Source organism: Heliangelus exortis, chromosome 11 (assembly GCF_036169615.1).
Source record: "Heliangelus exortis chromosome 11, bHelExo1.hap1, whole genome shotgun sequence".
NCBI classification, from domain to species: Eukaryota; Metazoa; Chordata; class Aves; order Apodiformes; family Trochilidae; genus Heliangelus; species Heliangelus exortis.
This window is the reverse complement of record NC_092432.1, coordinates 8,648,603-8,674,207: the sequence shown is the minus strand read 5'-3', so window position 1 is coordinate 8,674,207 and position 25,605 is coordinate 8,648,603. Positions and strand designations below refer to the sequence as shown.

General features: G+C 39.5%; 1 protein-coding gene across 12 annotated transcripts in view; it reads right to left on the bottom strand.

Moving 5' to 3' along the window:
• The window catches only part of ARNT2 (aryl hydrocarbon receptor nuclear translocator 2), a 173,066-nt gene that overhangs the window by 24,616 nt on the left and 122,845 nt on the right, over positions 1-25,605 (bottom strand). For 11 of the 12 annotated variants that reach the window (XR_011727965.1, XR_011727963.1, XR_011727966.1 and 8 more), the window contains 8 exons: positions 20,593-20,669; positions 18,351-18,485; positions 17,410-17,484; positions 13,519-13,670; positions 7,910-7,982; positions 7,629-7,752; positions 4,295-4,394; positions 1,662-1,800 (listed from right to left, as the gene is read on the bottom strand). Coding sequence is in view for 8 of the 12 variants with exons in the window: in XM_071754360.1 (XP_071610461.1) it covers positions 1,662-1,800; positions 4,295-4,394; positions 7,629-7,752; positions 7,910-7,982; positions 13,519-13,670; positions 17,410-17,484; positions 18,351-18,485; positions 20,593-20,669 (875 nt within the window). In the remaining 4 variants the exon portion in view is untranslated. The remainder of the gene's footprint in view (positions 1-1,661; positions 1,801-4,294; positions 4,395-7,628; positions 7,753-7,909; positions 7,983-13,518; positions 13,671-17,409; positions 17,485-18,350; positions 18,486-20,592; positions 20,670-25,605) is intronic. The other variant, XM_071754358.1, reaches the window with a different exon arrangement.

The window sequence follows — 25,605 nt, the reverse complement described above, 5'->3', positions numbered from 1 at the left end:
AACGTGATTTCCTTCACCTCTGTTATGAGAATCAATCTCAAGCTGAACAGGTATTCACCTTTATCTGCCAGCTGTTTTGCTTTTGCAGTGCCACAGTAAAATCATGGTTATCAGTTCCCACAGGAACAGTCTCCAGTGCTTGGGGGTACATGGCCAACAAAGTTTCAGAGCTAATGAGCTACTTTCTCTTCTTGACTAAGAAGTACAGGCAGCAGTTACTTTGCCTTGTAAAAGTCTTGAGAGGCACCATGAATCATCAGCCTTGGGAGGTGGGAAGAAACAGTCTAACTTTGCTTAGGTGAGTTAACTCAAGGGTATTAAAAACCACTTTGCTGTCATTTTCATCTACATAATGGCTTTGTCATAGCACCTCCAAGAATGTTACATAAATGATTAAACACTGCAAGACTGCACTGAGACATATACAACATGTACACTGAGACTATAGAAGCTGAAATGTCTCATCCAAAGCCATGTGCTACAGATAGAATCCACTTAGAAACCATTTCCTGCATTATGAACAAATCCAGCAGTTCCAATTCCACAAATAGAAATTAAAGGTGATTACATCTCTGGATACTCCTAACAATGTGCACTGTTACTGGCAATCAATGCACTCAAGCAAAGGTATTCTCTTGGACAAATGCAGGGCAGCTGGGGGAGGAAACCAGATCCCTACAGGCACATAACATGATGAAGATGCTATTAAGTCTTCTGCTCAATTCCAAGATAAGAAATCATATTTTTCTAATGGTTTCCACAGTGACAGTGAGAGCATGATGTGTCAGTTCTGAAAAGCTTAACTGTTTTACTTTATTCATGATGAATGAATGAATTCTGGTTTTCATACACTCACATATAAATTCTGTTGATTTGGATAAAATTTGAACAGTAAAAGGGCTCGGTAATTTTTAGCATCCTCTGTGTAATATATATATATATAAAAGCTAAGGTTATGACCAGATTTCACTGACCAGGTGTGACAAAATAATCAAGGCGCACTGAGCAGTGGAAAGCATAAGTGATTAATATGGAAACAATTCAGTTACTGAAAAATTCTTCAGTGCCCATGCCAACATGCCATTCTAGCCTAGTGAACAATGGAAAGTCAAGAGTGATTAAGAGCAGCATTAATTATAGATCAAACATTATTATTTCATATTACTTGTCTTTAGCAGAGTTTCAAAACAGATGGTTTTGTTATTGTTACACAGAACAAGAGCTAATTCCTGAGCTAACACAGGGCATCTGATGGAGGATGTGCTGTTTCCTCCAGCACACAAGGCAGCATGAGCTGCAGTGTAGAGCAGTGCAGAGCTCCAGAGGAGCACAGTGGGCAGTGCTGATGGAGGAGCAATGGCCTAAGCAGCCCTGACTCTGAATTCATGCCTGGATTTGGATGTGCCCTTTTCCCAGTAACTCTGCTAAGTGTGGGTACCACTCTTGGGTGCAAACTCTTAGTCCAAGACAGATTTAATGCACAGCCTTAGTACTAAAGTCTAACCCTGGTCCTCTTCTATTCATTCAGTGCACATATAAAAATCAGTGCAAGCCCAAGAACTTCCACTGGGATTTATGTCAACATAGCAACTGCCACTAAAAAAAGCACAGAGACATAAAATCTTTAATGACCATGAAAATAAAACACCTGTAACCAATACCTGTCCTGGAAACGGTGGCCGATTTCCTGTCCAGGCAACCTGGCTCTGATTTAGCTGGCGAGATATCTGGGTCAGATTCTGGCCTGTTGATGAAGAAGACTGGATGTCGTTCACACCAGGCACATGTACCACAGATGAACTAAAGGAACAGAGACAGATGCTCATTTGTATGATATATTCTTGATGTACAAATGATATTCCATATATGGAAATTCTGATAATTGGATTAAAACTAATTGTTTGAGCTGTCAATAAAAAATTACCTAAAACCAGCACAAAACTATGAAATAGGATTGGCATTCTAAAATGTCAGTTCTAACAGACACAGAGGGTGCAATTATTTTGAATTAGACTCCTACAGTCTCTTGCAAGAATAAAATTAGTCTAACACATGGTGCATAAACATTTAGCTCCATAATGGCTTATTATTTAGTACATTAAACCAACCCTGTTTGCAGAGAGTACTCAACCAGGTACTTAATTTTAAATTTGTACTTAAAGCCAACAGTATTTAAACATTTTCTTAAATGTCATCCTAAATGAAGATGTAAAAGATGATACTTATGAGTACTTCTTTGTTTGTTTCCTGGCTGGAAAATTAAGCAGCACATGTTAAGTATTAAAAATTTCAGCTTTTAATTCCAATTTTTACGAACTGATGCTAAAAAAGAGCATGCAGTTATATACCCAGGGAAAAGAATAATCAATACAAAAACTTAAAATAATGTTTATTCCAAATAGCTTTGGAATTTAAAAAAGTATTTCCAAATAAACTTGCCAACATGTTAGCTGTTTCCTAATCACTGAATTTCACTACAGAGAAATTTCTCAGAAATTCGTAAGATGAAAAAGTTTGACAGACTGCTCCACTTTGATTTTTTTCACACAGAAGTCTTGAACAACTGTATCTAAATAATTACACATTGTCAATGTGCTTTTATATATTTTATATATTTTAAAATCCTTATTATTTTACACGGCATATATAAATATATAAATGAATATAAATGAAGATACAACATATAAAAATACTTTTATTCACCAACGGAAACAGCCTGCTCTCTTCTCCAGACCCTTTCCTATTGTCTACTTTCACAATCTTTTCAAAGACAAAGAATAGAGCAGATTGGGAAAAGAAGTAAACAAGGCTGAGCAGAGAGGAAGCAGGAATCTGAATCCTCTGAGAGGACTGACAAAATCCCTCTGAGAATGGTAAGCAAAACGTGGCAGGCATTTGAATATGGGAGCTGTTCTGTCTGTCTTAGGCTGCCTGAAAGCAAAGTGTGTTTAGAAATTCTTTGCAGTTTGTTTTTTATTATTATTTTATTTTATAATTTTTACTACCGCAGAGTCTCCAAAGAGGGAAACGTGGACCAGAAAGTCTATCTAAAGCTGACTCAACTCAGAAGGATGCAACAGCTGCTGGGGAGGGCTATGCCTACTGCCAACCCCTTCCCAGATGGACTGGCAAGTCCCATCATCTAAGGTGCTTAAACTGCATCTGGAATTTTCCTACTTTGAATGAAATCAGAAGTCTGAAAAATGGTGCCCAAAGGATGCCCAAGCTCAGGGTCTGAATGAGCCAGCCCAGAAAGCATCCAGGGAGGAAAGTTCATCAAGTATGGAAATGCTGGCAAATGTGTCATTACTTGATGTAATAGAACAGCAGTAGGAAAAAAGCTACAGTTAAACATCAGGAATTAACAAAGGAAATGAACAAAAGACATGCCAAACTCGAAGACAGAAAGTCAAACAGCCAGTAGCATACAGTACCCAATTAAAACACTTTTAATTTACTGTCATATCCCCCCAAGTTATTCCTTGTTTTCATTTGAAAAAACACATGCACAGGGATTTTAATTTCTCCCCACTGAAATTATTAGCAGCTATAACTTTAACATAACACATTGGTTTAAATAAAATTATTGTTTGCAGATGTTTTCCAGTTCCTGGAACTGACAGCCTCTGAATAGCTGTTCCTTCACTTTCACAACCTTCATTGGTCTAAAACAGGAGAATGAAACTTCAATATCACAGTCTCAGAATAGTGATTTGAAAGGTAAATAGCAACTGTTAATCACACCCTTAAAAAGGGATTGGAAATGCAGGCAAACTGTTAAATTTCAGATTAGCTAAACCTGTATTGCCAGCTGGTAGGCAGCAACATGCACTCAGAATAACTCAAAACTGCCTCACATAGTGCCAGACCACCGTCTTATGTGTATTTGGAAGCGGCCCTAGAGAACTATTCAATCCATGTCCTAGCCCTCACCAGGGACTATGGATGAAGGATCTCTCTGTTTCCTTTAATAAGGTGTCCACTGATGCCCTTCAAGGCAGCCTACAGAAGTTCTGACAGCTCTAAGTGCAAAACAAATCTTTGCACCTTCCTAACTTGGCTAAATGTTCCTAAAATCTGAGCCTGCCCCATCACCTCTCAGAGATCCAACTCATCTCAGCTCATAAGCCTCACCCAGGGCTGAGACATCATGTAATGTAGTTTACACAAAACACAATTCATTCATGTAAAGAAAGCCCTTCCACCTTTGGTCAGCTCTGCTTCTATTTGATGGAAGATGGACAATTTCCCACTATCAGACAGAAGCTGATAAGGTTCAGGACCTGGACAATACCTGAAAGTCTTTCCCGAATGTCCTGGCTGAAATGGGCTTCCCTGTGAGTAAAGCTGCTGGTTTCCTGCTGTGGATGCTGAAGCCATCATTTTTTTATCTGCTACAAAATAAAAACAAATCACAGAAAGAGAGAAGTTTAGGGGATGAGAAAACAATGGCAAAATTACTTAATGAAAATCATAACATATATATACAGCAGGGATTGTTCTTCCCTTCTTAAAGCTTTGTGAAGAAGCTCTATGGTACACATTAAGAATGACACAAAAGGGCTGTATGACAGTTCACTCTGAAACTAGAGGCACAGCTGCTTTGTGTCTACTTCATACCCTCTTCCCAGGCTGTACTTCATCAACACCATTGTTTGCATGGAACATCCCACTGCTACGTGCCCTCTGGTCATGCAGCCCAGACCTTCTCTGTGCCTGCTGGAAGCTGCTCCCAACCATGCAGGCAGGAGGGAGAGGGGAGACAGAGCGTGGCTCTGGCTAAGGTGGGCAGTGAGAGGTGCCAGCTATAGGCTGGAAAGGGGAACAAAGATCTTCTGGAAGAAACACAGGAGAGTCTGCCCAGGGGAATGGAGGAAAGCCACATGAAACATGCCTGGTGTGAAGAAGGTCTAATCCATGTCATCCTCTATACCTGGGGATGGCTTCAGGTGAGGGCACATTTCTGGTGCCTGAAGAAGCATTCCAGGGCTGCTGCTGTTATTGCAGACTCTTTACACTGAGGTAGCAGCACACACCCTGCTGGGTTAAACATCCCAAAGAATGGTGTCCAAGAGCCCCTGTGCTAAACATCTGTCAACCTGCTTCCCTCCAGGACAGCTGGAGAGGAGTACCTAACTTTACTCAGCAGCTTGGTGGCATGCTTGTAGATCTCAGGGTGACCACCTGCAAACCAGGGTAACCCTCCTGACCCACCTGTTTTAACCTCACAGGTGGCTGCAGGCACTCTGCTTCTGAGTGTCTGAAAGATTTACAATTCTGAGCTGTGGCAAAGCACAACTCTGATCTAACATGGATTTTGCTGTCCTATATGTGGCTTGAGGGAGCCATGAAACAGAATCCAAGCATCCCAGTGGGGTGTAAGACTAGTTTAGTGAGCAACATGAACACAGAGATGCCATTAACTTTTATGGTCTTCTTTTAATGTGGCAACTGGAGAACAATCTCTAATTGAACAAAACAAGATTGGTTGAACAATGCCATTTGTTCCCTTCATTTAATTTTCTGGCACTGGATTATTCTAAAGCCCAAGGAAACTTCACTATTACTCCTTTTCTTAAAATAATTTAAAGTGCTGCTACACCACCCTTTATTCACTTTCTCCATATTTCCTTACAATCTCTGAGTGCAAAAATCCCCACAACTCATTGATAGCTTTGCAACCCTCTGTTGCTATGCACCTCTGACAGGCTAGAAATCAAGTCTGCCTCCTCATTTTCCCTTTTGCTCTTTTCACATTCCTACTCATTTCACAAGCTGCTCTCCTGGGCAAAAGGCCCACTCAGTTCACAGGTAACAGAAGTATTTTTTTGTTTTTTTCTAGCTTTCAAAGCCCTGTGAACATGGCTCACCAGAGGCACATACTAACTAGCTCCTCTCTCTTACCCAAGCTCCTACTATGCTATATTCCTAAGAAGGATCTAAGCTTACCTTTCCAAAGGAAAAAATATCCTCAAATTACCTCCTAGGAGCCCTCAGAGAGGGAGCACATTTGCCACTATTTGAAGCTGCCATTGCTTTTTCTCTGTAATGGAGAAATTTGCAGACATTCCTCACTGGCTACATATTGCCTGTCAGAGACACCAAGCCTGGGTTGCAAATGTATGCTCTCATATAAATAATTTTAAAAAAAACAAACAAGGAGAAAAAGGGACAAGGCCTGGAGGAGGCCGTGTGTGCAGTAGGAAGAACTGAGAATGAGTTGGGATATCTCTGAGAAGGACGACTGCCTTTTTTTTGGTTGTAATTTCATTCTTTCATGAGGTCTTGCAATTTCTAAGGCCACCCTCGACAGGGATACAAAACTCTCAGGGTTGGAAGAGACTGAGCCAAAACCCTGTGGGTACTTCAGATACTTGAGAACAACTCACCAGCAAAATTGAGAGTGCCCTAAATGAACTGGAATTCCTCAAGTGGAGCAGAGTTGCCATGGCAGCTGCCAGGATCTGTGCTGCAGGAGGAGGCCAAGACAAAGGAAAACAGCTACACTAATCACAAGCAGCTAAATAGGCTTTAAGATTTCTTTCCTGAGTTACACAAAATGCTCTTTAGCATCTGAATCTGGCTCACAACTCTCCCAGCTATATTTCCACTCAGGACTTCAGGCACTATTTCTCTGCTCTTACCTTTGGTACGGGACTGAAAACTTTTATTGGTGCTTTAACAGCATCCTTAGACCTGTTTCTCTCTAAGCCCTCTCACTGTACTGGTCAATGATATGAATTTCTCCCACCAGGACCAGTGTTTCTGCCTGTAGAATGAAGATCTCTGAAAGACCTTCATCATCCTGTGCCTCAAGGCACTTGGCACCAATGGGAGAAGCCAGGCTTCCTCTCCCCACTTTTGTTTTTTAATTCTGTGGCAATTATGTCAACAATCTCTTTGTGTGAAACCTCTGTTTTTACTAAATGTAGCAGAGGAAGAGAGCAGGTATCAATATGATGAAAATGTCTTGCAGGCAGCCTGCAGATTTGTCAATATTGGTTTTGGACAGCATGCCTCATCTCAAACTGTGAACCATCTCTTTTTATCATTCAGAGAAGACCTTGATCACAGCTCCCATGAGAAATTCAGACAGTGTGAGTGTCCCAAAAAAAGCATAGCCTGTAAATTGATAAGAATGAAAAGAGAAATGGCATTTCCAAAAATATAACCTCCCAGCTACCTCACAGCTTGGTAGACCCTAAACCCTCCCCACAACCACTTTAGAACTGCCTGAAAAAGAGCCAATAAGGCAGCCAAAAAGCAAGATGTTCTTGCTGGGAAAAACATACTCCAAGTGCTTAGGATTCTTTCTACTTTCTAGTGGACCTCTTCTATGGCTTCAGATGTTGATTTCACTGTTAGAGCAGACAAAGAAGGATGAACAGGAGTAAGAGACAAGTTCTGGTGACACAAAAGATGTCCTTCTCTCCTTGATTTTAATCATCATCAGCTTCAGGGGAAATCTTGACTATAAGCAATTTCTGGGAAATGTCCTCAAGACTGATGTTGCTTGGAAATTTCTCTGCCACATTGTAGTTTCTCTTTGTTCTCCTGAAGCTGTGCTCCACTGGATGTAATCAAGTTAACACAGTATTAAAAATTAAACACCAGAAACATTCACTTACAAGCAGTTATCCCAGCAAACATCTCAGCAAATCTAGGATCTCTCTCTTGGGAGAAGATAGCATCAGGCTTTTCCACAGACTTTCCACCCTCATGAACATTAGCTGGTATGCTTGGAACTGGCACCTGTTAGGAAACACAGAGGAAGGGAATTCCCTCGATCATATTTCATGAAAAGGAATGCAGGGACAGTCACCATGTATTTTTAATTTTGCTGAAATCTACCACTGCTTTACATTTTAAAAGATCAGAGGTGCATAGATAAAAATTTGAGAAGTTTCACCTGAGATAAGTCATAGGATGACAGCCCATCTCTTTGATGTACTTCAAGTTCTGCTTGCTGCTGCTGAAGTTGTCTGCAAAGGAGAAAAAATTACTTGGGAACATAAACCAGTTGTGATACCAAAAAGGAACAGCCATGGTTTCCTATTTTATATTCCTAATATACAACCCTCAGAAAATGTATTAAATCCTTTCCTGTGATAGTCATCTGTTTTTAAAGCCTTCTCATTGTGGTTTGCACCACAAGAATGTAACAGTTTTGCTGTTAGCACAGAAATTATGGTAGGTAAGTAATGGAGGATGGAATACAACCTCCTTATAAAGGATTTATGAATTAACTTAAGAAACCAAGAATGTCTTTTTTGTGTTAATGATGAATATACCACATACCTCCACTGATTCTACTGGAGTAAACAGGAAACCTCCAGTAATATTAACAGAATTAGGCCAGGTACTGAGAAAAAGTGATCAAAGATCTGTCTGAAGCATGTCAGACCCAATGGTTTAGCCTGTTGAGCTAGAAAGGACTGAATATAAATCCTTCTTTGAGATAAAACCTGCTCTCCTCAAGATCCAAGCCCATATTCTATTCAATTTTCTAAAGCTTTTCAGGCAGTGAATGTCTAAAAATACATTTATTGTGCTACTATGTAAAATCAAGATATTAGATAAAATTATTTTGTGTTGACGAATGCTACAGAAATCTATCAGTGAAGGCACTGAGACAAACTTGCAGATGAAGTCAAATGGCAAATTAGGCACAAAGTGATGGAACGTGATGGACCACTCAAACAAGCTATGGAAGTAAGTAACAGATTTTTCCATCCCTTGATGCTTTTCCAGGAGACACTTTGCTCCGACACCAGTTACTCAGGCCCATGGAAAATTGGACAAATATCTGTAAGCTGCAACTAACAGAAGATCAGAGTAGACGGCCAAAAGTCTTCTGCTACCCGTATGGTTTATGAACACATAATGCACAGAATCACTTTTGTGCTACAAGTAACATGCAAAAAAATCCATCCTTCAGGTCATTAAAGCACCATGACTTTTCCACAATACTTTAGCCAACAGAAAATTCCTAAAAGTTACCTCTGGTATGCAAAGAAATTCTCTGTTCACAAACATAAAATGCATACTTTTCCAACAGACCTATGGGTGGTAATTTAATTATGACAAATCTATGGGGAAGTTTTTCTGAATACCACCCTGTGGACAATAAACACCCATTAAATCCTGTTGTTAAAGTGAAAGCTAATTACACTGTTTCATTTGTTTTTATTACCAACAACTTGGTGTGTGTGTCAATAAATAGCATATTAGGGCTCTTCAGTGCTGTATAAGGTATGTTTTCTTGATTCAGCCATATACATTCAAATGAGCCAAACAAAACAGCATACTGCCTAGTTATTTGTTTTTAGGCACCTCTAACTTAGTGCTCCTTTGCCCTTCTCTATCTTTCATCTCTAATACTCATTAGGCTGCAGTACAATATAAATACTGCATTGTGTTAACAGCACTGAACCTCCCAAATCTATTTCCCATAAAATCAAATGCTTAAAGTGTACCTTTGCTGAGCTCAGTGCAAGCTCTGCTGCACTTCTTTAAGACTGGAATGTAAAGCCAGGTTAGCATCTCCTGCTGTAATTTGCATGAAGAGCATTAAATATGTCACATGTAAAGAATGTAAATAGTATATATAGTTTAAATGATGTTTGAAACCTGAAAGAAACCAGTTGACCAAGGAGAGCTGAGCACTGCTGTGGTGGTTACTTCAGACCCTATCATCTAACCAGCCCTTTTGACCGAAGATCCCTTCAGACACCCAACTGATAGATCATTTCTGTAAAGATGATACAGAACAAGAGCCTATAACCAGTGTGGGTAAAACTTAAACTGCCTTTTGACTTGGAAACTAAAACTCAAACTATCCTTGGTTTGAATTTCAGCTTCAGTGCTTCAAGGAGTAAATGAGAGATTTACATTCCATGGGACACCCAGGTTGGCAGGTTTGGTACTGGCTGGATCAAGAGAGGACCCTCCCTGCCAGGAGGAATGCCTGGCTCACCCAACATGAAACTGGGAAAGCCCTTGGCTTGAACAAGGAGTGGTTCAGCAAATCCCAAGGTTTTGATAATTAATTCAAATTTACTTCAACAAACATATTTAGAGGAAAATGGAAAATTCTGTGAAAGTTCCTATGACACTGGAGAGGATTTCAGCTGAATTAATCTCTATGAACATGGAAGTCACCTGTTTCTTTTCCAGGCACCACAGTAACCAAAGAAGTATTTGAACTTTAAAATGAATGCTCTCTGTGGCAGGAGAGAAACAATACTACTGTATCCCTACCAAGAATCTTTTATGTAATACAGGCACACATGCTTTCTGTGTCTGTTTTGGACAAAAAGGGAGTAATAAAAGTTTTGGGACTGCTTTTGTAACTTCCTCTTTCAGAAACTCTCAAGATCTCTCTCTTTTAGCATTCAGCTTCCCAGTTACCCCTATGAAGGGGTCTCTCTTCCACTGGCCTTGAGGGATCAGCCAGCCCCCAGATGGCATGGGGATCATGAGAAACTGTCTTTAGCACCACTACCATTGACTGCAATTTTATATCAGCATAGTTGATCTCTCTGGTATTTTGGCCCATGAGAACATGAAACAGAAAGCATCTCTCCCACATGCAGAGGCTGATTCATCAACAGGCGGCCTCCAGCAGTGACCTGTGCCAGCTCGGCCCGAGACAAGAATCTGGAGACTCAGATCAGCTGCAGGATTCATAAATTCACACAGTGCAACGCAGGACTTTGGTGTTTACAAAAATGTAACATCAAAATTTCCATAAAGGTAAGAAAGATATCTTTCTTCTGTGGATATGAGGAGTTATATGTAGTTTCATCTATCATCATGACAGATTATTTTATTCAAATGCTGCTCTGTATGTTAAATAAACGTTGATCACAATAATTATTTCTTTTAAGAAATCAAACAGTTCCAACTACACAGGAAGATGTGGTCAAACAGGGGACTCTTCTTTTCAGTAGAACCCAGCACAAATGATAAATATTAAATGCTTCATTTCTCCAGGAAGTTTGTCTTGGATGACTACACCCAAGTGAAACTGAGAGAAGTTTTCTTTTCTTTTTGCAAGGAACTAAGTGAACATTTGAACCTAATGTTTCATTATCCTTCTGCACCGAAAGGAAATTTGGAAAGTTGAGTGTTTGAAGTAACATGAGAATATCTTTAAAAATTAAAAGAAACAAAATAAAACAAATTAAAAAATATATTTAAAAAAAAAATCAATGAATCCCTTCACAAGTGGAACCACCACTGCCCTCTACAGTCTTCTGGGAAAACACTTCACTGACCAAAATGAGAGCTGTTCTGTTAACAGACACACAGACCTAACTACTCTGGCTTTAAACTATCCTATGTTAAAAACTGATTTAAACCTAGAACTTTTGGTTATATTGTCTTTAAAATTTCATGATGAACTTTTAAATGCCTCAAAGCTCTATTGTATGGATCTGGCTGGGTTATCTCAGTGACAGACAAATTGAAATTTGTCTCTGTGCAGAACTGCCTAAAACTGCACAGTGGAAGGGACCCTTCTTGGTCTCCATGTGAAGCACTTTGCTGGACCAGAGCATCTGATACTTCCACCAACACACAAAGATGACCCCACGTTCAGTGCATTCAGTCCCAAACACATAGCCCCAGCAGGGGATGAATGAGGAGGTGGAACTCAATAGTCACCATGGAGTACAACTCCCCAAGGCTTCTAGGAAATCAGAAGTGAAAACATGACCCCAAAAGTGCAAAAAATATAAATAAATCCAGAAAGCAGCAGGAACAGCAGCACATTACAGTAACTCCTCTTTGGAAATCTGCCTTGGAAGTGGGAGAGAGCAGGGGGAAAAACAGAAAAGACTTTGAATAATGCAGTCTTTCTACAATTCAAAAGCAGAAGTATAATGGGTTGTATCTTGCTATAAGACTAGAACATTTTCTACATGACAGGAAAGAGGGAACATCCTCTGTCAAAGTAGCAGCAGGCAGCTTCCATATTAGGTCAACATTTCTGGGTTGTTATTCAAACCAAGCAAGAGCCAGAAGTTGGCACAGTCCTTGTCACCACAGTGAGTGCTGAGATGCCAAGCTGCACAGTATAGTGGAGGCTCAGAAAAAAAAAAACATTCCCAGAGTCGACACAACCTAAGTTTACAGCCCCTCTTTTGATCTGGGAACTCTTGGGAGCAAAGCACAACTAAGCCAGCCTGGGACAGATTTCAGAAGTTGCCTTTTATTTTGCAGGCCTGTTTTTGCATATAAAAATTATTTGGAAAAGAAATACAGGACAGTAGAAATGTGGAAATATCTATTTTGATGCACAGTGCAGACAGGGAGATATTTGGCTGTCTGATTTCAGCACTTGCTTAACAATTCAGTTGTTTAAGCCTAACTTTTTGGGGAATGCAGAAAAAACTGAGCAAAACAATTGTGATGCTGAGTTTCAAGTGAAAGCACAGCCCTTCTAGTCTGGGGACTGTCATGTCCAAAGGAGCAAATCAAAGCACACCAAGACACACTAACCAGCTTTCAAAGTCCAAATGCCAAAGCCCCAGGGGTTTGGTTGTGCAAATGGAGCTCTCAGCATGCATCTCCACTGGTAGACTGCTCACTCAGCATTTCCATATCACAGTCTTTAACAGGTTGAGATCTTAAAGTAAAAAATTTCCTTCTAACTAAAAAACTTGGCAAAAAAATCTTTGGTCAGATCAGAAGTAGATTTTGTTTTAGAAATAGACTGTTTATATTGGAAAGAAGAGGTACATTTAAATAAACTCCATATTATAAAGCAATGGCTTTATCAAGGCCAGATTAGCTTTTGCAGTTACTAGCTCAAAACTCAGAAGGCTCCAAAAGCACCTCTGCTCAGTTACACAGTGATGAACCTCCACCTAATTCCTTGGTGACCTCTTCCTAAGAGGTCTGATGACAGATTTTTTAAAATATCAATTCAAAGGCAGGATGATTTAATTTCCATTTTAAGAGAAGGGGTTGGATCTCTCCCTATACTTGGGGATATTCCACAAGATCTTAACTGAGTATCAGGAACCACTCGTGCCTACTAGGAAATAATTTTGCCAGCTTTCATAGGCTATAAGAGCAGACACAGCTCAAGGAGAAGATGCCAAGGACTACAGAATGGGATGATCCCAATGAACATGGACACTCAATTTTCTCTTTGCCTTAGGAATCAGGCCAACCCCCCTCCAGTATCAGAACAGCTGGTCTGCTGCTGGGAGCTCTGTGCTAGTTTAAGGCAGCCCTGGACTGAGATCAATGGGTTTGTTTAATGACATAAGAGATAAGTGACGTTTCTCCCTCAGTGCAGCCAGGTCCTGGAAGCATGACAGGATAATGACACAGAGAAACAGCTACACTGGGAGATCTCAGGATGCAGAAAAACTCCTTTACAGACTCTTGTGTTATAGAGAAACAAATGCAGACAGAAAAAGGCTACCAAAAATTGCAATGTGCTTTACAACAAAAAGCAATACTTCTTTCAAAACAACAGACAGAAGCATCCAGAAAGGCACATACTTCACGTTAGTGTTGGTGCAGATGATGTATTCAATTTCATCAGAATAAGGATTCTGAAATGTGAAGCTGCTGGTTCTGATCAGCATCCATTCCCGGTTTTTGGTACGGAAACGATACATCACAGACAGGACCTGACCTTTCAGTTTCACAACCTGCAAAACCATATGGAAAGGTTAATAAAAGGAGACAGCTACCTGCTGTGTGAATGAATAGTAAACAGTAATAACTGGTGTGTTCTAAACCTGAATTACAAAAAGCTATAGAGACAGCAGGAAGAATCTTAATTTGAAGAGAACAGGCAAAAATCTGATTCATGTTTGCAGCTATTTCCTTCAGAATGACACCCTCAGTGATTTGTTGTACAAAATTACATTTTTCAGCCTGTATATAAGAAGAGTTCAGACTCAGGACAAACAACAGGTTGTGCTGAAAGCTTGAAAAACATTTTAATGTGGAACACTTTACCAAGAGATTGATAGACACTAAACTGAAGACCTTTTAAATGTTTATATGTGAACTCACAAACCAAACATGAAACAAAAGCCCAGAAAAAAAAATTTTTACATTGACTATCTGCTTTTCTGCTTGGGTGCCCAGCTATACAACTGATAATGTGATATACCAAATCACACACCAGCATCAAAAAGTAGATTAATATTCAAGATAGATGACAGATGACAGAGCCAGCTTTTCAATTGAGAGAACATCACAGTCTATTTCAATACAACTAATCAAAACAGAGAGCAAAATTATTTTCTTGGACAGCCTATCTGTTTACAACTAACAATTCAGATGTCTGGCAATAGTTCAAATTCTGGCTTTGGTAGCTGAAGTTTTGTTGAAGTTTTGTTGAAGATGGGCATCAGGAGAGAAGGAAGAAGCAGCCAGCTAAACCAGTGCACTCAGAACAATACCTGTACACTGGCACTGTTACTGCATTTTACATGTTATCTAACAATCTGTGTTTAAGTCAGAAGAAATCTTACTGCTTTTCAAGTCATTTAGCTGGCACTTACCTGGGCTATTATGTTTATTTTTTTAATTGCTTTTCCACCATGCTATCTCAGAGGTGCCTCAGGAAAGGTCTACTGCAAATAAATGCTGCATCTTGTTGTGGGTTCTTATTCCCTATCCACTGGAAGTTGTTTTTTTTTTTACCTATCTGCACAGCCTGTATTGTCTAGAAAGTAGAAAACCCAGCCTTTGCCTTCAGTTTTTGCTGACAAGCAATTGGATTAGCAAAAAATGCTCCAATCCTGTTTTGTCCAAAGGTCTGCATTTCAAACTGATCAATTGGATATGGGACTAAATTGAAAGAATGCAAACAGAAGCACAAAAAGTTTCAGGAAGGCCCAAGAAAGTTCAAAATAAAAGTGAGGTAAATGTATTTTGATTTTTTTTTTTAATGCTTTTGTAGTTTGAGTTCAGAGAGTGACATTCATTTATCAGCAATTTTCTACTCTCACACTCAGGGTAAAACACGCAGAGCTTGTGTAAAAGTGTCCAATCTGAATAGCATCCTACTGGATATCAAAAAGCTGTGTTCTGGATCCTTTGATACTAAGCTCTACTTGTTGATCTTGGCCTTCAGACTATCTTTTTCTGGCCTGATTTTCCCACCCTGATGAGTGAATTTATCTTCCCAAGGAAATAAAAGCTTTGAGAAGGATACTGGCAATGGACCAAAAACTGCAAAACCCTCCCTCCTTCCTCTGTTATGTGCCAACCTTATTCTGATACTGTCAGCAAATTAGAAATGTCAAGTTTTCAGAGGGTTTTAGAGAAAAAGAGAGTTTATTGGATACCTCAGTTACTTTTTAAATGAAAAAATTTCTAAGGCCAAACTAACAATAATAAAACAAACTTCAGTGATCTATTGTCCTGAAGTTTCAATTAAGCAAGCACTAATATTTACTATACATAAAGCACAGAGATCTCTGATGGGAATATCCTGAACTGTCTTTAAAAAGTGCACACAAACAAGATAGCACAAAAAAAAATTTCAAAGTTTAACCTTTACCTCCTAACATTCTTTGGAAATAAAAACCACCTGGTGCACAGCTTAACTGTTGACTTCAGTCTTTTATTGCATGGTTGAAATAACAGTCCCCATCACACTGCTACTGTTCTGAACAAAAATATACCAAAAATTGATTGTGTACCAAAGAAACAGTACGATATTTTCATAGATTGGACACAGGTCAAGTGAACAGAAACTTTCACTTCTAATCTGCATTTTTTCCTGCTGTCTTTTTGTATGACCTGTAGCAAATCATGTAGATCCCTGATCCAGCAAAACATTTATGGACATAGTGAGTAGTGACAGTGAAGTGCCCAGTAACAGAGTTCAGGGATGCACCAGCAGCCTCCCATGGCCTGATCTCACCCTCAGTGAACACAGTGAGCACCAAGTCATTAACTTGAATGTTATTTAGTCAGACCTTCTGAGCCCCAGGCAATCACTTCAGAGATGGATGTTTGACATGTTATTATCCAGCAGCCCTCTGTCATTGTCTCTTGGATAAATTAGTGGAATCAATCATTTGGGCATTAGTGAAAAACAGAGAATGTGTTCTTGCTGTTCTTCTTATGCCACTGATACCGATAGCATCAGGCACAAGTTCAGGGAGCTGAACCAGCAGAAAGCCAGTCCCATGCAAAAGCCATTAATGAGTCCCTTAGCAAGCCTAGCCAACAAGTCCATCTGTGCTGGTAGCAGGACAGTAGGAAGGGTGGCGAAGTGTTCAGGGAAGAGAGAAGAGGGGGAGTAGGATCTGACTCCTGGTCACAGTTCCCCATCAGGTAGGGTCAGCAGCAGCACCATGCCCCAGTACCAAAGTAGGGCAGAGAGGAGGAGTGGGTCTGGTGATCCATTTCTGTCATTGAACTCTTAAAGGTTTCTGGCCTATGAATCATTATAATGAATTTTAAAGGTCTTTAACTGCTGTTTGAACTCAGTTGGTTCAAGGGTGCTCACACAGTCTTTTCTGCTAGCTCAGCAGTGGGGTTGGTAGTCTCTGCTTGAGGGAGGCAGTGATGAGAAATAGCTCAAGAGTACTGATATCTTACACTATCTCAAACACTTCTGCAGGAACCACAATCTCAGTTTCACAATCTTTTCTATGGACACAGAACAGCATTTAGTTGTTTTCCCCAGAGAGTCTTTCCAACCTCCATTTTTGCATGCCATGCCTTAATAAATAGTTGGCTATATAAATTATTTTACAAGTCACTTCATAGCCTTGTTTCACAGCTGACAACACATCCTAACATCCAACGCAAGATGGATCAACAAAGCTTGGTTGAGCTATGGGCTGTTGTCAGAAAATCTGGAACCACTTAACTCCTGTGAACCTCAGTAATCAGTTAAACACAAGACACCACATTTTGTGTGCAGCAGGGAAGGCACTGAAAAGAGTACCAAGAAGCTGAAGGCTGGGGGAAAGCCCTCCTACTGCATGTCCCAGACCAATCCTCTACAGTAGAATAAATGCACTTGATATAGTTGATGTAAATGTGGCCCACTGTAGAGATGAAGACAGATCAGTAAGTCCTTTCACATGTTTTATTTGTTTTGTTACTTCTGTCTGCATTTCAAGTCCTGATAGGAATAAGGGCCAAATACATCATTGATGTAAAGTAGTGCAGCTCCATTAAGTTGTGAACAGTCCAGCATTACAGTTGGGTGTAACTGCTTTCAAATGAACAGCTCATCTTTGAAAGTATTTTTGTGGTTACCACTTAACATATTCAGGTCTATACAGACATCTCCAAAACAGCTCTACCTGTGCAGTGAACACTCATTTAATTTTTTGTCAAAAGAAAAAAAAAATGTCTAACCAGGTGACTTATTTAATTTAAATAAGTGGCAGAAGGGCCAGGCTACAGTACCTGCTGGAAACTCTCCCTCAAATGGCTTTGATCTTCAGGATGGCAGAATTCTAAAATATCTTTCCCCAGGAGATCCTAGAATGAAACAAAGCTGTGTAAAAAAACCCTGACCACAATACAAATCCATGTGAAGATCTGATCTGCAAGTAGTCCTACAGATGGTAGATCTACCACCCTGATGGGGACTACTCAACCCATGATGAATCATAATACAAAAAAGGTTTGTAGGCATCATGTCCCACACTGTATTTATACTGCTGCACAGACATATGTATTTACAAACAAATTTTAAGTGACTTTTTTAATACCTGTGAAATGGTGTCTTGAAATGACTGACATCCTCTACTACAACTCATTTTATGACACTGATCTTTGTAATAACATTTACTATAAAGCTGCCTAAACCAAAATAAATGGGAAAATCTAATGAAAAAGAAATTATTTTTGCCTGTAAACAGCTACTGTTGAGAGTTATCTGAGGGAGAATTGTGGTAGTCAGGAATTCATCTATTATTGTATTCATGTCTGTGACTAGCCTCCCAGTCAGAGGAGCAGATGGTAAGACTAAATGAAAAGAGATGCCACAAATGTAGCTTGCTTACTGTTCCATAGATTGACAGAATTAAAAATCTACAGGACTAAGGCTCTCTCCAAGCACTGTTAACTTTCTATCATAGAAATGTCTTCACTGGAAAGCTGCAACGTTTAAAGCATCTTGCTGCAAGAATCCTAATTGGATCTAAAAGGTATAAAACAATATCCCACAAAACAAAGAACAAGCTATAAATTTTACATACAGTAAAGAATAAAAGAACATTTAGTGCACGACATGAATTATTATCTACAAATTGTTCATGTTTTGCTGCTCTTGTTTTTAATGTGGAAAGAGAAATTTGTTCATTAGCTCTCATCAGTCTCTGCATTTACAGCACCTCACTGACCTGGGGCTGGTACCCAATGACACTGATGCACCTTGGGTCAACAAATGTGATGACTCCATCAGAATTGTGTCTAGACAAGAACTCAGTTGGGACTGACATTCCATTCATGTCCATGCACACTGGAGAGCTAGTTACCTAGGACCAAAGAAGACCATAGCATTTAGTCCACAGAAGAGTCACCTTAAGTCAAAGTTGATAACATAGATAAAGAATAAAACCTGTTGGCAGACTGCTAGCTACTGAAGGAAGTCAGGAATAAAACAACAGCAGGTATAAATGAGTCTGCAGTGCAAATATCTCACCCCATGGCAAGTACCTAGGCTTGAGAGGGTCCATCAGGGAAACAAGTACACCAGAAGTTCCCAACAAGGACAGATATAGTAAAGTGTAAATATGAAAGGATTCATCTCACTCTGTGGGACCACGTTGCAGTTTGGCATCTTGTTTTCTTGTCAGCCAAGAATGAGACACTTCCAGAGGACAATTTAACCCACCCCACATCTACCTCTGTAGGGGGACAACTCAGTATGTGCAAACATAACCAAATATGACTACCTCAGACTAACACTCAGCTCTCAGGTTGAGGTGAAGCTCATCTGAGAATACTCAGAGAACCTGAACAAAGTTCTCCAGGGACTGAAGTAGGTGAAGATACTGGACCAGCAAGGGGCTGCCCACAGTGAAAAAAACCACAGTTCTCCTATAAATGCTCCTCAAAGCTCATCAGAGAGAATGATGGATTTCCAGCTCCCTGCCTGGAACCTGTGCAATCAGGACACTTCATATCCTTCCACTCCTGCTGAGGCTAGAAATGAGACCATTGTTTCTCTTACAACTGTCAGAGCCATATCTGTTAACAAGGTCCCAGTGCTAAAGGAGCAAAATCTCATTTGTTGCTGCCTTGATGCAGATTAGCCAGTTAACTGTATGCAAGATTTCAATTTGGTGTTATGAGCAGAGTTTATAATTTGTTCACCTTGAGTCCTTTGTGGTTAAACCCCATCCCAAAGCCTCCTCTTGCCCTCTCTTGCATACCCTGATGCCTTTTCTAAAGTAACAGATGTTTAGACACTCCACACATTGCTAATGTGATTTTCTCAGTAATCATCTTTCTTTGGCAGCTGTAAAGTATTGATTCTTGCAACTTCCTTCCCTCCATCAGTGGAATTTATTATCCCCTGATTATAACAGCATGATTAACCTAAAAAAATCATGCAATACTTTTGTAGCTTTGCCATCACAACGGAGACACACTCTGCAGAAGTGCTGACACCTGTATAATTCTGCAGGCTGCTCACCTCAAAGAAGATGGGTTTAGCACCTGTGCTCTACTGAAAGGGTCATTCTACCTTGTAAGGAGTGCAATGCCATCCTAGCAGATGGCAATGAGTTCAGGCCAACAGGAGATCCCGCAGAAGGCTCAGACACATTCACCCATGGCAGAACTCCCAGACTAGAAAGATAAAAATCAGCCTCCCTGCTGCAGTGAAGGAGATTCACTGTGGCTGGCCTAGCTCCTGCTCAGAAATCTCATCAGCAATGGACAAAGGAAGAAAATGTAATACACCAATTGGAACTGTCTGGACAAAAAGGAAGCAAAATTTTATTCTCACAGCTTCCTTGACTGACATCACATCTGAATGAGCACTACAATCCACACTGAGAATAAAGCTGTTATTTGTGAAGTGCCTCTTGACTGCCTTATCTTTACAATTTTCAGAAGAACTCCTTCAATCACAGCTTTTCAAGTAGTTGATTAGCCAGAGAACAAATGAAAGAATTGCAGTGAGAATGCCACTGGCTTTGGGAGACACTTTGACCTACAAACTGCAGCACCTGTACTCCCATGTTTCTCATTATCTAGAATATCCCAGCCCTACACACCCCAGAGAACAGCAGGTCTGCACATGCTCATGGTCCAGGAGGATCTTTGCTGCTGTTGCTGGGTTAAATACACATATGCACCAAAATCACATTTTCATTTTGCCCTGTTGACATGTTATGAACAAGTCCTGCCTATAGCAGGGCAGTTTATCCTGGATGATCTTTATGGTCCCTTCCAACCCAAATCATCCCATGATTCTATAAATCACTGGCTGCACATTGATATCAAGGCACTTTGTAATTTGGAGCCATGTTAAAGTTCCAGTCTAATACCAGAACTTTGTGCAAATCCCTTACAACTAAAGCACAAAACATCATGTTTTCAGAAGCAGCTTATATAAGGAAAGACTGGCATTACCTGCAGCCTTCCTATTGCCACGAGGCAGTATTTACTACCTTGTCCCACATCAGCATCTTCTTCAGGTATAGTCATTCCTAGAGCAAAAGATAACACTGTTATAATCAGGATATCTGGATGAGCAGAGACACTGCTGGCCTAGTTGTTTACTACTCTAAATATACAAAATAACCTTACTGCTTTCTCTAGGATTCAGGCATTATCTCTGGGTTTAGAACACACGATCTGTCAAGTCTTGTTTGACTCTAAAAACCCTGGACATACAGTACTCAAGGCAGCAATTTTGGCTGCTGAGGACAGCCAAAAGCCAGACAAAGCAGATAAAACAATTCCATTATACACAGAGATGAAGAGGAACATTTCCACAAGGAGTGCTCTAAAGCATGTTACTGGAACCATGTGGTCACTTCATATGGCCATTGAATGCTGATAATGTTCAGTTTTCTTTGTGAATAGTGTATTATAATAAGCCTTAAAAACAAGGCACAGCTTAGATTACTCACCAACCTTGTGCTCAGATTGAACAGCTGGTTTTACTTTTTTCTATAATGGCCTAAATCTGGGTCATTACGTTGAAAGACTGAAAAAATGCTGCTGCTTTGCTAACAGTGCTTGTTTCAGTTGAGTAACAGGAGTAACTTTTATAAACACAGGAATAATTACAAAACATACATGGGTACTGTTTTCCATCTCAGTCCTATTTCACAAATAGAAATGTTCAGATTATCTGTTTACTTGCTAGTTGGCTAAGCCTTTAGTTATGGCTATTTCCCAACTCCAGTTTTAAGATACCAATTTCCTATGAAACACTTGAAATTCCAAGAGTAACACTGATTACTTATTTTAAGTGCTTAATAAACTCTTCCACAAGGCTGTTCAAGGAACACAGTCAAAACAGGCAGGGAATGCATTGAGGTACTTTAGAGCATTAATGACATTAATTGCAAAGCAGCTACCAGTTATGAAACAACAGGCACTTTTTTCTCAAAATTTCTAATTCCCAATGAAAATCAATCTTTGGACCATGCAGAGGATGACAGCACAAAACTCTGTTAAATGATCTCTCTGAAAAATGACAATAGATACTGCTGAATGAACTGAAGTAGTTTCTGAAGGATTTTATTTTGTTTCAAAATAAATGAATCTTAGCTGGCAAAAAGGATCTAAATGGCACTCTACAGATATTCTTCAGTCCCCATTGATTAAGCTATATAACAAAATAAAATAAAATATACAATGTATGAAAGAAAACCCCAACTTTTGTATAATATATTCAAACATTATTTACAATGGAACTCACGATTTTGGGGCGTAACTTCATTTGCAGCCCCTGACATGACTATGATTTTATCACAGGATCTCAAGAGCTTTACAAAGAAGGGGCATTATTGTCCCTTCCAACAAGTGGGATATTGAGATGCAGTAGGAATTTCAACTGAACACACAATGAGAGCTGGGCAAAGCCCTCTTGTCTTCCAGAGATACAAGTCTGGCCCTAAAAAACTCCTTGGTTTCTAAACCTATGTGATATGGCTCACCAGACACCCAGATACTCCTTCGAAATATTTTCCTAGAAGCTGCATGAGAAGATCAGGGTGGTAGATCAGGAGCACATACTAAGAAATTAATCATTAAGCACAAAAGTTAAAATACCACTGGATAGAAAAGATACTTATTAGTTTTTTGTGGTTCTGATAAAGGTCCCTCTGCAGGTTACCACAGACACAAGCTTTCACTCGAGACCCTTCACCTGATTTAGTACATCTTTGAAATGAAGAGAACCTCCATTTATCCTGCCCACAGGACTGTTCTGCACTGCCTGAAGAAGTTTATCAGTTTATCTTCCATGCAGTTAAATTACAAAGCATTGTGTCAACATTTCACATACCACTACTCCAGTCCCTTCTCCTCTACACACCATGCAAACCACAAACGAGATCCCAAACACAAATAAGTCTCATGCTCTGAGACATCACCACGGAGCAGATAAACCACTGACATGAAACTACAGTTACAAGATTGATATTACATAAGTGTCTTGCTTTCCTTCCTTGCTGTGTTTACACAGTTATTTCTTCAATATGAGACTCAGTAATCAGCTAATGACAGCTCCGCTAGGCAAAGGAACTGAACTTGGCTGCCTCTTGAGAAGGGAGAGAACAGTACCCTGAAAAAGCAGCAGCAGACATATCTACCCAAAAGTGTGTCCACTTAAAAAAAATTTGGCAGACACATGATGGAAGGACGGTCAAGCTCCTCAAACTAAATTTAGAGTCCTCCACCCGAACAATCTGAATTTTAAAAAGGTGGAAAACGGTTAACTGAAAACTGTGTTTGGTTTGTAGGATGAGAAGAGGAATCCAGCAGTTTCACCTAACAAAGTGGTGACTGGAGGCTTTATTTCAACAATGAGACGATGCGGCAGCTCAGGCAGAGCATGAGGATGATGACCCTGCTGAGAATAAAACACAGCAGGGTACAAAACCAGCCATGGGAGGACAGAAAGCACTGGAGCAACTGAGGAGTTGAATTAACAATTTAGCTGGAAACAGCAAGGATTGCATCCTTTCAGGAGATGGATGAGGAGTTTCTCACTCCTCAGCCCTGAATAATTCAGCTGAGCTCCAAAACCTGCAAGTTCAACTCTCAGCTGAAAGAATACACATTTTAGAAGCTGATGCCAGAGGTAATCACAGTTGCATTCAGACAGCTCAGTACAGGGGGTCGGATTCCAAAGATGGTGATTCTAGGTCCTTCAGAAAACTTTCTTGGTGGATGCCTGACATTTCTTAGAATTAGGCCACTTAAACACAGGGGCCTAAGTGCTGTTTTAAGGAAATAATTCAAGGCAGTCTAGTCGAATAACCTGAACCAAAAGACCCCTTTAAAATAGAGTTTTCTATTTTAAAAGAACAAATTTAAGTATTTTCCTTTGCCTTCAAAAGCTTTTCCAACCACTTCTTTAGCAGCACAGTGTGTTGCAAAGGACAGCAAAGATACTCAGCTGGATGGCTTCCACTTCACATAATCTTTTTTCTGCCTGCTTTCAACATTTTCCTTTTTAGGCACTTGGTCCATCCTTCCTATTGCTCAAATAAACTCAAAGCAACATAAACAATCTCCAAAATTAAACCTAGCTAAGAAAAAACATTTCTAATGTCACAATGTTTGCAAGGGAGGATGTTGTTCTCATTTACACCTTTTTTTTTTTTTTCTTTTTCTTCCATGATGGATTACATTTGGTTTGTATAACATGCTGGAAAATGTATTAGTCGAATTATCCCACAGCACATCCTATGAATAAAACCCAACCTGCCTAGAATTAATCAATACATGATCCAGTGAATTGCTAAGCCTTGCTTAAAAGTGCCTAAAGTAAAAATATGTCAGAATTATTGTGTGCTCATCTTCAGTGTAGGTTCTATTACTGACAGCACTCCAGAGAGGGAAATTATTTTCTTTATTCTTTTGCTGATACTTTGAAAGATTCAACTGTGATTGTGCTTACATATGAGGATGCATTTGTTCAAGAGGTTTACTTGTACTTTAGCATCTGTTTGACGAGCATACTACAGTATGGACAGGTAAATAATGGTATAAGCACTGTACTTAATACTCATTTGTCCAGCTCTGAACATTAATAGATTCCTCCTTAACATCATTAAGTACCAGCAGTACCTCCAAAAAAAGTTGCAAAAAGTCTCATGGAAAGCAGCCATGAAACTGATCTTTAGGGGTCATCAACAAAATAAACATACATGAGTTAGTCACATTCTTTACAAGTAACCCTGTGAAAGGCTTTATTTCTCAACACCAAATATATGCTTCTTTTGAATAATAAATATAGTGCTATGCTTGCTCAAGTTAGTATCAACAATTTGCAAAGCTAAGCCTCCAACTGAGCATCACAAATAGAATGCCAAGCTCTCAGAGGTTATATTTAATATCTAAGTGTCCTTTATGCCAGCAGATTCCCACAGGGTAATGCATGTGTTTGTGTGGACATAAGGAACTTTTTAGTATTTCCAATGAACTTCAAGTTGGCTCTAACAACAGAGTGGCTTCATTTTCTGCTTTCTTTCTTTATTCTTCTGCACCGTATCTTGTGCAAAACACAGAAAAGTGTCAGTGGATTGGTGATTTTACTTCACTACACTCAAAAATAGATTATTCTTGAACCTTTAGAGGGATGTAATTCAAGCATCTAGTGGTCACTAACAATCCCCTCTTAATGCCTATCTACATCAGAACCATCACTGAAAGTTATACACCAGTGCATGAAAATCCACTGTGTGACTTTATCTTCTCTACACAACAAAGGAAAAAGCCTTTCACAAGAAACTGATGTGGATGTTTACAGCATACCAAGGAAAAAGCTTATGAAAAAATCCCAATAAAAACTAATCTATTAAAAAAAAAAAAAAAAAAGTGTTTAAAGTGACAGCACTGCAGAGAATATTCAAGCAACTATTTTGTTTTGTATTGGAAGAGGGAGTACTTTGTACAAACCTCCAGATTCTGGCCAAAACTGAAATAACATCACAGCTTTGGCATGCTGTGGTTAAGACGTTACCGTAAGTCAGACTTGGAAGACTAAAATGTTTCTTTTTTTTAAGATAAAAAACTAAGGAGGAAAAAAAAGATTTCGACAGTATCTGAATTCAATATTATTATAGGACTTTTTATTTGAAGCTTTCGAAATAAGTATCTGTCTAGGCCTTTTCTCCACTAAGTGTTTTTCTGCAGGTCTAGGCTTTGTATTGCAGAAAACTAAAAATACACTGACAGACTGTATCAACAAAAAAATGATGGCATGAAAAAAATCCTATTAGAAAAATATCATATGGACCACATAAGATTTGTTTGCTTCCAGGAATGAGATGCTCAGAGGGGGAAAAAAACAGAAGAAAAGCAAATACTTGCTGAAGTTGAAAACTGAATCATCAGCTACTCGGAATTTCTCAGTTTTGAGTGGTTATGAACCTGAAGCATTGTCTAGGCCTAAGGAGCACA